The 15386-nt window shown below is 51.0% G+C and overlaps 1 protein-coding gene across 2 annotated transcripts in view; it reads right to left on the bottom strand.

Annotated features, from left to right (window-relative positions):
* Positions 1–15386, bottom strand: part of LTBP2 (latent transforming growth factor beta binding protein 2) — a 100575-nt gene that overhangs the window by 65838 nt on the left and 19351 nt on the right. For both annotated transcript variants that reach the window (XM_066277658.1, XM_066277659.1), the window contains exon 3: positions 11670–11916. In XM_066277658.1, coding sequence (XP_066133755.1) covers positions 11670–11916 — 247 coding nt within the window. The remainder of the gene's footprint in view (positions 1–11669; positions 11917–15386) is intronic.

Below are 15386 nucleotides of genomic sequence, written 5' to 3'. Positions count from 1 at the left end.
ATGTCTATGATCCCATGCTCAAGCTGGAGACCCCACACTCAAGCTGATGAGCCCACACTCAAGCCAGTGACCTTGAGGTTTCAAACCTGGGTCCTCTGCCTCCCAGGCTGACACTCGGTCCGTTGCAGCACTGCTTGGTCAGGCTTCTCCAGACGATTCTGTAAGGTAATGATGTCATCCCCATAGTAACAGATGAAAAAACTGAGGCTCGTGAGGTTTAAATCATTTGCTCAAGGCAGCATAGTTGTTAAGTGGTAGAGCTGAGATTCAAACCCAGACTCATTGAAGCATAAGACATAAATGATTTCACAACTTCCCCCCTCACACACTACTGCCTGCTGTGGGAGCTCTGACCTTGACCCAAGAACGCCAAAGAAAGAGATGTGGAATGAATTTGTTTCCCAAGAGTATGTCTTGGCCGGAGTCTCAAGGAGACACCCCCACTTGCCCGCGGTACCCGATTCCCTGGAGAGGCCTCTGCTGCAATCCTCGCCCTCCACTCAGTGCACCTGTGGGCGGACATGTTAGGCAGCGGTCAGGGGCTGAGGCTGGGAGGGGAACGCAGTGTGGGTGACCTGCTGGAAGCAGGAAGGTGGTAGCTCCAGAAGTTTTGATTTGCAATCTTCATTTTGCAAGGAATGGGGATTTTACTTTTCAAAGAGCACTGGACTTCCTTGAATTTTAGACCTTTCACAAATATTTTTTTTAGGAGAAACCCCCCCCACACACAAAATGCCTGTCACAGCTACTCACTTCCACAATGAATCACGGACACAAAACCACAGCTATGTGACCAACAAAGGAACTATGTGTTTTCACATTTTGTTATTGGAAATCATTTAGCAATCTTCACTATGTCATCTTCAGACAGACAGACAGACAGACAAGCATTAAAGCAGCCAATCCTACAACCGTGGTCATCTGATGACTGCATTTAACCCACTTTCCTTTTCTAATCCTTTTCTGGGAAGTTATTCTGCAAGACTTAACTCTTTATCCTCAGCCCCACATCAGAGGGGGTTAGTGTGAGTGCGTGTGCATGCGTGCATACAGGTGAGCTGGTGATTAGGGGAGGCTAAGAAGGAATGCTAACATTTTGACTCAGTGTTCCAAGTGGAAACAAATGTACATTTCAGAGTCCCCTTTCTATTACTGTTATAATACAATCCTCCCTGTGTATCCATATGGATTGGTTGCAGGACACCTCCCCACACATACCAAAATTCATGAATGCTCCAGTCTCTTGTATAATATTGTGTATCATTTGCATATAACCTATGCATAGTCTCCCATATACTTGAAATCATCTCTAGATTACTTATAATACCTATTACAATGTAACTGTGTAAATAGTTGTTATACTGTCTTTTTTAGGAAATGATGACCAGAAAAGAAGTTTGTACATGCCCAGTACAGACTCATAGGCCTAAACATAGCGTACATGTCAGCAACAATGTAACATTTTTTTCTAAATGTTTTCTTTTCTTTCTTTCTTTTTTTTTTTTTGCATTTTTTTTTTTTGAAGTTGGAAACGGGGAGGTAGTCAGACTCCTGCATGCACCCAACCGGGATCCACCCGGCACGCCCACCAGGGGGCGATGCTCTGCCCATGGGGGGGCGTCGCTCTGTTGCGACCAGAGCCATTCTAGCGCCTGGGGCAGAGGCCACAGAGCCATCCTCAGCGCCTGGGCAAACTTTGCTCCAGTGGAGCCTTGGCTGTGGGAGGGGAAGAGAGAGACAGAGAGGAAGGAGAGGGGGAGGGGTGGAGAAGCAGATGGGCGCTTCTCCTGTGTGCCCTGGCTGGGGATCGAACCCGGGACTCCTGCACGCCACGCCGACGCTCTGCCACTGAGCTAACCGGCCAGGGCCTCTAAATGTTTTCAATCCGTAGTTGTTTGAATTTGCAGATGTAGAACCCACTTTACTTTGCTAAAGTAATTTTCACATGGGAAGCTTACAGTGCCTGTTCTGACAGCAGTAAATTAGTTAAGCAGCGGTAGATTTAAATATCGCATAACTGGAAAAACTACTGGACCCATAAATCTGAAACTTCCTCTACACTGTGAATAAGGGGTGAAACTCGAAATATATTTGAAAACCTTGAGATCAAAAGGAAAATTCACAGGACCTGAAAAATCTCCATTATGATTTTTGAGGCATGATCTCTCAGCACAGTTTTGAACCCACACCCCTCGTCTCTCTCTCTTTCTCCTTCTCTCTCTCTCCTCTCTCTCTCTCTCTCTCTCTCTCTCTCTCTCTCTCTCTCTCACACACACACACACACACACACACACAGACACGCCAACCCAGAGGGTGGCATTAGCTGAGCAGCCACGGTCTGCACAAAGCAACCGGATGGGACAGACATTCCCTGGGGCATCTGAGAAAGAGTATTAACTGTCTTTCCATTCCCTTCTTGCTTCATGTCTCCCTTTTCCCTTGCAAACAAAAATCCTAGAGGATTAGGTCACTTAAATGCTATGAGTACAACCACAAGCTTGAAATGTTTGTTGTTACTATTTTTTTAAAGCTGGATGCTGGAAACTGCATACATTAACGTTTTAATGACCCAACAGGCTCCCTTGCTCCTCACACGTGGCTGTGGGGAATGCTGCCCCAGGCTCTGGCCAGGTTTCTGTAGTTTTCTGGAAAAGACACCAGGTGCCATGTCATGCTCCACCCAGTCTTCTGCAGCTCCCATACCAGGCTTGCTGGTCTGCATTCACCTGAGTTCACCTGCTCTCGGAGCTGTTTAGCAAAATGGCTGCAAGCACGGGTTCTAGAGTCCTGAGCAGAGCTGAGCTGGAATCACTCGGCCTGGGATTCCTCACTGCAGAGTGGGGTAAAGGAGTCTCTCCCATAGGGTCATTCTGGGGACTGGTCAATATGCTGGAGACCTCCTACTTTTCCCAGCCCAAGTGGGACCCAGCAAGGAGCAGAAGTATTGATCCTCTCTGCTCTCTCCTGACCAGCCACTGTGGTGGGTCTTTGACCTGGAGGGTTAAGAAAGGGCTTCCCTACACAGCTGCCCCTCCCCAGAGTGACCCCCATCCGTTGTCTTTTCCCCTAACTCTGTCTGTGTCCTTGCAGGTCAACCCTTTATCAAACTGTCCTCATTAAGTATGCCATCTGTTTCCTGCTGGGACTCTGACTGATACAGATAAGATCAGCTATCAAGTACTGAGCACTTAGCTATGTGGCTTAGCACTTTATTCACTTTCTTCTATTTTATTTTGATAGCAACACTGTATTTTATTTTATTTTATTTTGGCCAGTATTAGCATCCTTAATTTATACTGAGACTCAGGGAGATGAAGAAACTCATATAATATCAAACAGCTAGTGAGCAACAGAATCAGATGAAACTGAGGTCTGACTCATGACCCACGCTCTTAACCGCTATGCCATACTGTCCCTAATATTAAATTAGAAGGTGCCTGTAAAGTGCTTCGCACAGTAGGCCAGCTGACTCAATAATGCTCATAAATGGTAGGTTAAAATAACAACCCCACCATACTCAAAAAACCCACAGTGCTCAGTTTATTGTGACATAACCCTAACCCAACCCTAACCACAACCCTCAGGTTAAAACCTCACTAATACCACACTAAAAATACCCTAACCACCACCCTATTGTGAAATAGAATGCCACCTCCATTATAACCCTAGTGCCACTCAGTCCAGACAGAAACATTCAGCACTGTAACTACAATTCTAGATGTCCCGTTATGCTGAGGCTGGGTCAGGGCTGTGGTGAGCACAGGGAGTCTCCCTGCATCTTTGGTCCCGGGTGCCTGCCCCCATCCCAGCGGCAGGTGGAGCCGTGCACCACGCTCCCTTTATACACCATGCTTGGGATCAACAAAATTGGCCAAAAGACACTTGTGCAACATCCATTTCCTGCATGTCACTGAGCTGGTAACTTTAGTGTGAGGAGGAAAAGGAGAGGAGTGAGGAGGGCAGAGCATTAATTAGTACAGTGCCGGACACACAGAGCAGGTGCAATGGCCCTGTGGACGGTGATGATGAAGAAGGAGAGTTAGAAGAGGGAGAGGCTCATAGCTTTTTCCCATCACATCGCTGCAGCTGTGGGCAGATAGGAAGCCAACAGCTCACACCTCAGAGATTGTAGAGGGCTGGGCTGGAAGTCTCCCTCTGGGACCTGACCTAGGGGAGGATCCTGATACTCCTCAGCTCTGGGAGAATCCTGGAAAAGGGAGTCATTCGGTCTTCATCAGAGATCTTGGGTCTGTCTCAGCCCGTCTAGGCCAGATGTCCTTCAAGCTTAACTAGCAGGGAGGAAGATAGGCGGAAGTCTGCAGGAAGCAAACATCATTTCCCCTGAATCTGTCCACTTGCTCTGTGTGGGGGGCAAAGGAGGAGTTAGAAAGCCCCAGGCCCCTTTCTGCCCTGAGCACTTCGAGGCCTGAGCTTGCAACTTCATTAACCCAGAGGTGTGCGCTGGGCAGAGTATGGCGGAAAAAAGAGGCTGGGGGCTCTGTGGCACGGAGAGAGGCACATTGGCCCTACCTTCACTGCGACTTGTTGGGACCCCTAGACCTAGAGTCAGAGCATAGCCAGATTGTGTGCCCACCTGCCTCTGTCCAGAGCCGGTGTCCTTTTGTTATTCACACAGGTCCCTAAGCTCCATGAGTCTCAGGCATTTGGGTGGGTTGGAGAGGTGCACATTATCACTCTGCAAGGTCCCAGAGGCCCACTTCCCTTTTAGAGAAACCTAGAAGGGGCCTCAGCAGCTAAATCCAGCTAGAGAGGGCTGCCTTAAAGCCACACGCTTTGTGGGGGAAAGGGGAGATACTTCCCTTTGGGAAGAAGCCAGGTTCAAGGTCACCACAGAGAGCTGCACAGGCTGCACACTGCACAATTCTTGGGGTGTCTGTCATAGAGACTATGAAGTGACAGTCATCGCCTGGTAACTGAAAGGTCCGGCATGGAAGAGCCCATCTCTCCCATCTCATTGGTGGGAATGGACTGCTTCCAACTCTACTGGGCAGAGATGGGCACAGTTGGCAGGGATTGAGTGCCAAGGGGCCCTGCACAAACCCTAATGTGGCCCCGTCTCCACCTCCAGAACAGTTTGCAAGCAGCAGGGAGAGGGCCGTGGGCAGTGAAGGAAGTTCTTAGCTGAGACACAGATCTCTTCTACTCTTTCAAAAAATAAAAAACCAGCAGCAGGGCTCCTGTGGCTTCAGACTTGGGACAATAAAACCCTTTCCGTTTGTTCTGGCCAGAAGCCCAAGAGTGATCATGTCCCTCTGACTACTACCTCTGAGCCCTCCCTCTTCCAACCCACAGTCCCAGAGGAGGAGTTCCTGGGACTCTTCTAGGGTCCAAGAGATGGAGGAAGCTGGGAAGAGGCCCTTCAGAGCTGCCACCCCAGACTCCTGGCACTTCTAAGGGTCTGCTAAGCCCTGCTCTGGCTGCCCTGTAGTCACCCTTAGGAGAGGAGTATGGCCCTCAGCCTGCCCTTGCTCCAGACCCCTGTGGCCAAGGGCACAGGGTGGGCAGGCACCCACCTGTTGGGAGCGCTGGGAGAGCCCCTTCCTGATCAATGACATGCCAGGGTATGGGCTGAGTGCAAGCTCAGAAGGGACAGATCTGAGACCACCATCTGCTCCAGGCAGCAACTGGGAATACACTGCGGCAGAGATGTTCATTCATTAGCTATTTACTGTGCGCATACTACACGTCGGGCACTGTCTGGGAGCTTGGGATCATCGGAACAAAACAAGGATCCCTGCCCTCGAGGAGCTCAGATGATAAATAATAAATATCATAAGCAAATTATACATCATGCCAGAAAGTAGAAAATAAAAAGTACTGTAGAAATAAAAAGTGAGTCAAATGAGGGGACTCTTAAGCTGGAGGTTTACAGGTCCAGGGTCATTCAACGGTTGGGTACTCATCTAAGAGACTATGACAGGAAGCACATCTCCTAGTGTTGTGCACAGCAGCCAAGGTGAGCCTCAAGGTTAAAACCTTCAGAAGAACCTGACCAGGCGGTGGCGCAGTGGATAGAGTGTCGGGCTGGGATGCAGAAGGACCCAGGTTCGAGACCCCGAGGTCACCAGTTTGAGCACGGGATCATCTAGTTTGAGCAAAAGCTCACCAGCTTGGACCCAAGGTCGCTGGCTCCAGCAAGGGGTTACTTGGTCTGCTGAAGGCCCACGGTCAAGGCACATATGAGAAAGCAATCAATGAACAACTAAGGTGTTGCAACGCGCAACGAAAAACTGATGATTGATGCTTCTCATCTCTCTCCGTTCCTGTCTGCCTGTCCCTGTCATCCCTCTCTCTGACTCTCTCTCTGTCTCTGTAAAATAAATAAATAAATAAAATTAAAAAAAAACACAAAACCTTCAGAAGAGGTCAAGGAGGGCCTCAGGGAAAGTAGCCCGCTCTCCTGTAAGAAGTAGAAGCAGATACTGCAGCCCAGCGTCAGGACTGCCGAGGAACAACAAGAGCAGCATTTGCAAGGCTCTGCCCAGTCCACCAAGAAATCTCTCACCCACACCGTTTTAGTTACTGCTCACAGCATCCCAGTAAGGAGAGAACTAGCCTTTCAATTTTGCAGACAGAGACATGAAGGCTTAGGAAAGTTACGTGCCCACGGACACTATGCCAGCTGGAAGCAAAACTGGGTCTCCTAACTGTAAGTCTTTCCAAAATAGTGTTGTCAAGGGTTAGGAAATTCTAGAAAAACCCCAGGGGGCAAGCGTGGGGCTCAGAGTTACAAAAACAGAATGAGAAAAACAAAGACTAAGAAAAGAAAAAAGACAAGAAAAGGAAGGAGGGCAGTCAGCTCCCAGAGGTCCCAAAGGCTTGACTCAGTCAGGATGACAGGGTTGAGTCAACCTTGCAGGGAGGCATCATGACACGGCAGGAAAGATGTGGCTGCTTAACCCCGTCAGAGCCTTGCTGGTGAGGACTTGAGGCCAGACTGCTAGGGACAGCTAAGGTCCGCCCTGGTGAAAGGCATCACATGTCCTTGTCACAACTTTGGAAATGGATAAAGGGGGAATGAATGCATTTCACCATAGGAGATGTTGAATAGACAAGCCAGAGGTCACCATCTGAGGTCATTAACTGTTGACCTCAGAGAAGGTCCATTCTATCCCTCTGATGTACAAATGGGGAACTGTAGCCCAGGGAGGGCAGGGGACTTCCCCAAGTTCTCCTAGCATGAGTTGATCTCTCATTATGTCCCAGGGGTATATTAGAGAATGGTCTTGGGTGCAAGGGACTTCAATGAGGAGGAGGGAGTGTGGATAAATGGCCTCACCTCTCTCAGCCTCGTCAATAGAACAGGGACATTGGGAACCCACTGCAGGGAGTTGTGAGAAGTCAGCGAGACAGTGCGGGCAGACAGCCAAGCCCATTCACTGAGCCCATGTTTACTCAGCTCAACTCCGGGCCAGTCTTATTTGAGGTGCTGGAGATATATCAGCCAAGAAAACAGATAAGATCACTGTCCTTCTGCTAACAGCCTCAATAAACAAGGAAACGGACTCTCTCCTAGAGCCTCCAAGAACTCAGCCCTGTGACACCTTGACTTTAGCCTGGTTAGACCCATGCCAGATGTTTGACCTGTAGAACTGTAGGATACTAATTTGCCTTGTTTTAAGCTGCTAAATTTGTGGCAATTTGTCCTTGCAGCCATAGAAAACTAATATGGAGGGTACAAAGAGATGGCTTGTGCAGAGAAGCTGCCCTCTGGGGAAGCAGCCCCTGAGAGTTACCACCCTGGGGTCCACAACCCCCCGATGCCTCCCTGCCACCCGTTTGCCGTGCTCAGCGCCGTCCTCGAGGCCCGTTGATGCTCAAGTACTGACTAAGCATGCTTAGACATCCACAGGGGCCAGCCTCTAACTCTCAGGTCAGGCTAAGAAGCAAACCCAGTGGAAATCTTTCCCATTCTGAGAAATGTATGATACTTCCCCTGGTAGAACAACCAAGCCAGACAAAGCCACCACTGGTGCTACTGCTGCATCTGCTAGTCACACCTCCCCTGAGGCCGGGTCTGGGCTCTGACTTCTCCCAGCGCAGGTCTGCACACACACATACATACCCCCACACCCCTCCACACATAACCACACCTGGTTTTCTGTCTGCTCTTTGCCACAGTCTTCTGTCCACCCAAGTCCCCAAGGCAGAGAGAACCAGCTGCTGATGGCTAACATGTACTGAACACTCATTCAAATCAGGCACTATACTAAGTGCTCTACGTGTATGATCTTATTTCATTCTCTGCAATTCTATCAGGTAGAGACTACTGACTTGGAGAGGTTAGGATGCTTACCCAATGCCGCACTGCTGGTGAGTAGTAAATCCAAGACTGGAACCCAGGATTGTCCAAAAGCCCAAGCTAGGACCCCTGCTACTCAAGGTGTGGTCCATGGACCAGCAGCATCAGCGGCACCTGAGACCTGACACTCACCCCAGACCTGCTGAATTCAAAGCTGGGTGTTAACACGTTCCCAGGTGGTTCACTTCCATTGCAGTGTTGAGAAGCACTGTGTAATAACAAGTTCCCAGGTGATTCACTTCCCACCGCAGTGTTGAGAAGCACTGTGTAAAACACCGTTTTCTAAGGTCTGCTGGTTTCAATTGTTATAACCACTTTCTTCCCCAGTGTCTCAAGACCCTTCCTCAGCTTCCTGGCTTTTGCTCCCCAGGTGGGGCGGCCCTCTGCTCAGCCTTGGGGAGCAAGCCTGGACCTGGGGCTCAGAAAGAGCAGTCAGCCCAGGCCACAGCTGGACAACATCAATCCACGTCTGGCTCTCCGAAGGGCGTGCTGCCTGCTGCCTGAGATTCTCCTGGCCCCTCCCTCTCATTCTTCCCTCTGGGACACAAGTTTGTTGGCCTCTGTCTAACCCTCTCCTAAAGGGGGCCTCTGGCTGTCACCGAATCACTACAGTATTTCCCCCTCTTGGACATTTTGTGTCCCTTTCTCGCTCCTAGAATGGCCCTGAGTAATGTCACTCCCTTTCACTGGACACCAAGGGCCTGTCCAAATTGCCATCAGGAGAGGCAAGCGGCTGCTTGGGAAACCTGGCTAAGCTCACAGGAAATGTCTGACACCGCAAGGCAAGCAGGATTTGGCCTCCCAAAGCAAAACACAGCTGGGCTGACAGTGGGCCACTCGGACTTCCCCGGATTTCATGGCACTGAGGTCCCAGGGCAGAGAGACCGGCTGGCTTGAAGGCTGCAGCTCATTAAAAACATCACAGTAGTCGCTGGCCAGGGAGCCTGTGAAGCTCAAAGAGGGTGGCCCTGCTGCGGGCAAATAGACCTCACCCTAGGCCTTCGCCCTCCAGCACCTCCTGCAGATACGAACCTTCGAACCGTCACTGGGAGAGCCAAGGCTCCCACAGCTCGTCCTCCCTTCCTCCCAGCTTCCTCCTCGCCCCAGCCTCATTCATTTACTCATTCATCTTCTGTTGATTGAACACCTGCAGTGCCCGGTACCAGGGCCACGTTCATGAATGGGCAGGACACCGCTCCTGGTCCAGTGAGCAAATAAACCGACCACCCCAAGGCAGCACAACAAGTGCTACAGAGGAAGGCAGGGAGCCTCAGCCCCTCCTGCACTCTGAGCAGCACAGGAGGGCATGCCCTCCGTTCCAGGCCCAGCTTGGACCAAGTGACAAAGTACAAATACAGACTGAGTGCTTTTTTTTTATAAGCTAGGACAGTGGGAGGAGCTGCGGGGAAATCCAGGGTGTGAGAGAGAGAGTCCCTGCCTTCCAGGACGCAGACCACACAGTCTGACTGCAGACACAGTGCGCAGACCCTCAGGGGTGCGTGCAGGGGGTCAGATAGCTGGTCAGATAGCTGGGCAGACATGATGGGCAGGGGAGGTTGGTAGGAAGCGGGGATGGGCCTTGAAGAATGTGAGGAGCAGGAAGGGCTGGCAAGATGGGGCACGGGCTGTCAGATAGCTCTGACTCGGGGGTGCAAGGGCAGAATGGCCTGCCAAACACCCACCCTCACACACATACACACTCTCACATACTCACACACACACACACACACACACACACTCACACACTCCCTCTTTCACACACTCTCACACATACTCACATACTCACACTCTTACACACACATACACTCTCACACACTTTCTCTCTCTCTCACACACACACTCTCACACACTCACACACACTCACACACACACTCTCACACACACTCACATACTCACACTCATACACACACATACACTCTCACACACTTTCTTTCTCTCTCTCTCCCCCACACACATACAGACACACAAGATCAGCATTATGAAATGACTGAATCAAACAAGCCAAAGAGAGCTTGCAGGGAGAGAGCCCAGCTGGAAAGATACAGCTCCCACCCTGCCCCTGGCAGACCCTGGAGCTGGTATCACTGGGGCTCCTTCAGGTGCCTTCCCACCACCTGACCCCCAGCCAGGACTAATCTGAGCAAGGCTCAGGCCCTGCCCACCCACCCCCTGCGTGGTTCACCTAGGCACTTGGCTCTGCCCCTCTTTCTGCCCCAGTGTCTCTAGGCCTTGGCCTAAGGGTTTGGCTTTCCTGGTTTCGACCTTGGAGCTCCCTAAGCATCAATCTGAATTCATCCTTCAGCTCTTTCTGCTCCTGGCTGCCTTCGAAAACCACCTGCTTGGGTGGTTGGCGCCTGGAACCCCACCTCACCAGGACCATCATCAGCCCAGCCCCGTCTTCAGAGTTGCCGGACAATCTCAAGCTCCTCTCCTCTCTCTCCCAAGCTTTCCTGCTGGGGGCCTGACCTAGTGGTCGGTCTCTTCCCCCCCACCCCGGCTCTCCCGGCCTCCGAAAGGGCAAACCCTTTTTTCCCCTTAGCTCAGCAAGACAAGGTTGCAACATTTCATAAAGAACTTCCAAATTAGAAGTCGAATGGAAAAACTAACCTGAAAAACCAAAAGGAAAACATAGCCCTCTAGAAATGGACCGGTTTACAAAGTTCAGATTTCCTGTCCTGAGCTAGAAAAAAAACTCTAGCCAGCTTGGCTGGCAAGCACGCCAGGAAATCCTGCCCTGGACCCCTCCCTTTGCCCACTTTCCCTCTGTCTACCCCCCCATGCTCCTTCTCTTCCCTCCAAGGAGAGAGGTGGTGCGTTGGGTGGTGAGTGAACTGAACAGGTTTTTTCTGGCCCAGGAGTCCCTTCCTGCATCACAGAGACCACAGGTGGAGAAGGAGCAGGAGAAGGAGAGACATTCATAAAGAGTGTACCATGTGCCAGGCACTGTTCTAAGTGCTTTCCTTGTACTAACTAAGCTAATTCTTAGGACAATTCCATAATTATGGTGATCATCACTGTCCCCACCGCATTGATGAAGAATCAGAGAGGTACCCTGCCCAAGGTTACCCACCTGGGAAGTGGCGATGCCAGGATTAGCACCAAGAGAGCTTGGTCTCAGGGACATGTGCTCGTCAGCTTTCTTTGACCTTGCCCCTTCCTGTCCACCCCAGCCCGGCAAGCCTATGCCAACCCCAACACCTGCTCTCCTGCACCCACCGCTGGAGGTCAAGGAAAGGGGAGAACAGTGGGGGAGGGGAGAACAACTTCAGCGTCCTCCAAGATCGTCACCAAATGGCCCTGAGGAAGGAGGTTCAGGCCCTCCATCCTCCCCAAGGAGGGCACTTACCTGGCCGGTGGCAGCTGGGGTGTCAGGGGCTGTGCTCTGGCTGCCATGCTCTCTCTGGCTCCGCTGCTCCTGCGCAAGTGGGGTGAACCCTCGGCCGAGCGTCGGGGGGCTGGCCTGGAGTTCTGGGGGTCAAATTCCTCGTCAGGGATGACTTCCTCACAGCGAGCTCCGCGGAAGCCGGAGCGGCACACGCAGAGCTGGGGCCGGCTGCAGGAGCCCCTGTTCTGGCACGGGGGCTGGCACACAGCTGGGGAGACAGAGAGAAGGCTGAGGGCAGGGGCCACAGGCCAGCACCCACCTGTCTCAAGGGCCCCCGGCCTGTGCTGCCTGGCCCCTCCACTCCAGCAGGAAGCCAACTGCTGGCCTCCAGAGACTCCCTGGCCCCTTCTCTCCTTCCCTCCACGCACAGGCCACAGCGTGAGGCTTGCCCGTCATCTGAGACAACCAAAGACCGAGTGACCAGCGGTGTGGTGCCGCTCACCACCGCCACCTCCAGCGGAATCTCCCGGCATTGTGTTATACACTCAACAGTCTCCTTCTTGTTGTCTGCCTGTCTACCAGACTGGAAGTCCCACAGGCTGACATCAGACATTTTGTTTTGTTCCCTCCTCCCGTAGCTCCAGAACTTGGAATAAAGACTGCCACACAGTAGCTTCTCAATAAACACTGAGTGAATGAATGAATGAATAACGAATGAGTGTCTTTTACAGAAAAGGACTCAAAGCTGGCCTGAAAGTCAGGGGTTTGAGTTGTTGGAGGGTTTCTGTCTTCCTCAAGTCATGTGATCTTGACCTTACTGAGCCTCAGTTTCCGCATGAATCACAGGAGGGTGGGCTGAAGAAGTTGGGGGACCCTGAGGGCATCTCAAAGGCATCTTCAGCATGACAGTCTCTCTTCTTCTTCCTCTTCTGAGAACCTCTGATCTGAAGCTCCCACCTTGCTCAGCAAGTGGAGGAACTCCTGACCAGGAGCTGGACGGATTCTGTCTCCTGGGCCCTGGGTCCAGCCTGGGGGCAGAGTGGAGCTGAACGGGACCCCTTTCTCCAAGCCAGTACTGTGCAGCGGCCACTGGCCACGGGGACCATGACCTCTCCCTCCACTGCCTTTCATCACCTTGCATCAGAGTCACCTCCAGTGACCAGCAGCTAAGGGAGAGTCACATGCAGGCCCACACACTGGAGTGAGGGGCCTGGCCCACCTCTCCCAGGACCTGGTGGGAAGTCAGGAGCGCATAGTAAGGCTATGCTAAACCCTAAACCAAGTGTCATACATTTGTTTGACAAATACAGTATTTGCTGAGCCCCTACTGTGTGCTAGGCACTAGGGACAAAGCCTTTGCCCACATGGAGCTTGTAGTTGAGTGAGGAAGACCAATAAGAAAAAGAAAACAATAGTATAATGTTGTTTCAGGCAACATCATGGGTGATATTCAGGCACTTTAGATGGGGGAATAGGGCAGGACTGTCTGAAGAGTGAGATGTGACTGGTGCAAAGGAGGTGGAAGGACGAAGATATGGGCAGACTTAAGCAGAGGGACAGGTAAGTGCAAAGCTCTGGAGGCTGGAAGAAACATGGAATGTTCTAGGAGTTGTTAGAGGTCCAGGGAGGCTGGGGTCTGGTGATAAACGGAGTGTGAGAATATTCAGCGAGGGGAGCAGAGGCAGATCTCACAGGCCCCACCTGAGTGACTGCCTGCCAGGTCCCTGTCACCACCACCACTGGAGACTGGCCTCACAGCCAAGCCAGGGCCAGCAAACGCTGGGGAAGGAGGTGTGTCCAGGCCAGGTCTCCACCCTGGGTTTTTAGGGGGGAGTCGAAAGAGAAAATCTGAGAGGCTTACCACGTGGACCATGAAGCTGCATCACTCCAAGTCCTTCAAAGCCACACCTCTCTACTGACAGATACCCAAACCTTGGTGTGGGTGACAGGAATGTCATGCAGCAGTCTCCCGGTTTAGGTGTCACTTCCTCCTTTGAGTGGGTGTCCTTGCCTCTAAGATGGTCCTTCAAAACCAATCTAACAGGCCCTGGCCGGTTGGCTCAGTGGTAGAGCATCAGTTCGGCGTGTGGAAGTCCCGGTTCGATTCCCAGCCAGGGCACACAGGAGAAGCGCCCATCTGCTTCTCCACCCTTCCCCCTCTCCTTCCTCTCTCTCTTTCTTCCCCTCCTGCAGCCAAGGCTCCATTGGAGCAAAGTTGGCCCCAGCGTTGAGGACAGCTCCATGGCCTCTGCCTCAGGCGCTAGAATGGCTCTGATTACAGCAAAGCAATGCCTCAGAGGGGTCAAGCATCACTCCCTGATGGGCATGCCAGGTGGACTGGTTGGATGCATGCGAGAGTCTGTCAGCCTCTCCCCCGCTTCTCACTTCAGAAAAAATACAAAACAAAACAAAATAAAAAACCAATCTAGCTTCCACCTTTCCCCTCCTGGGCTCTGAGCATGGTCCATTCTTAACTTTAACATCTTCCATTCTCTAAACCCCAAACTCGTGTCTCACAGCGACTCACTTACTTCTGGTTCTGCCTTACTAACACATTCTTGCAAACATTTAGTAAGCACCCTCTCTTGGTCATACTGGGTGTTGGGGGTGCAAAGACAACCAGACTGGTCCCTGAGTAGAGGAAGCTCTGCCCAGTGTGGGCTCTCATAACCAGGGAAGGCCCTTGCCACACGGGGAGTCAGGTCCTCAGTGCAAACCAAGCTTTGGTTGGTATAATGAACAGCTCATGGAAAATGGGTAGTTGGGGTGGGGACTATAAAAATGGCGTTTAATATGTATATATCACTGTGGTAAACACAAATTCTTAAAGGTTTCCAAACCAGCCAGATTTGTTGGTGGAAAAAAACCCACTTGGGAAGATAACTTTTCTGGATCAGATCTTCTAAGAAAGATTTTCCAACGAGTTTTAGGTTTTCAGAGGTGTTGAGCCAGCCCTCACGGGCTTCATTTGCATCCATTCTTGTATTGTTTTCAGAAATCCCAGCAAGAGCCGATTTCCTCGCTCAAACGCTTCAGTCTTGTTCTGAGCTAAACCTCTACACTATGGGATTGGAGCATAAAGCCCTCTCCTCTCTCTCCATTCCCCCAAATTCACCCAAAATGGCCGCAAGCAGTGGCTCCAACTCCTTGTCTATGAAAGGGTACATTTTTATGACAGTTTTTTTCTGGTCTGCTATAAAACAAGGGAAATGAAAACAGTTTCCTGAGTTGTTTTGTGATAGTTTTTGTTCCCTTATTTACAATTAAAAAAAGAAAAAGAAAAAGTCTTTTATTTTGAAATAATATCTTTTCTACTTTTCTCGTGTGAAAGTGTTCTTTTTTTAATTAAAAGTGATGGCGCATGGTAGTTTGTTCTAACATCTGCACTTGGCAAAATGGAAAGCTGGCTACCATACTTTGGTGCCGAAGATGTTTTTGGATACTTCACAGCCAGGAGTTTGGGAGCCTTTGGGAAGGGGAGGCAATAGTGGTCACATGTCCATTTGTTTAAAGGAGACTGAAGCAAAACATTCCTCTGTCAAATGAGCACTGGTTTCAAAACTGAAGTATCCGAAAGGAAATCAGTCATCCCAGAATGGCCGGTGGCAGACCTGCTGTGCCACACCGTTGGGAGAGACAGCTCCGACCAGCACCACGGGAATTTTAAGAGAGAAAACTCCCCAACGTGGCGGCCCGGGAAGACTTCTAGAGCCTCATCCCTTCCATTTTCCCTCAGGA

This window comes from Saccopteryx bilineata, chromosome 4 (genome assembly GCF_036850765.1).
Source record: "Saccopteryx bilineata isolate mSacBil1 chromosome 4, mSacBil1_pri_phased_curated, whole genome shotgun sequence".
Lineage (NCBI taxonomy): Eukaryota > Metazoa > Chordata > Mammalia > Chiroptera > Emballonuridae > Saccopteryx > Saccopteryx bilineata.
The sequence above is the reverse complement of the archived record's forward strand: the minus strand, read 5'-3'. Positions and strand labels throughout refer to the sequence as shown.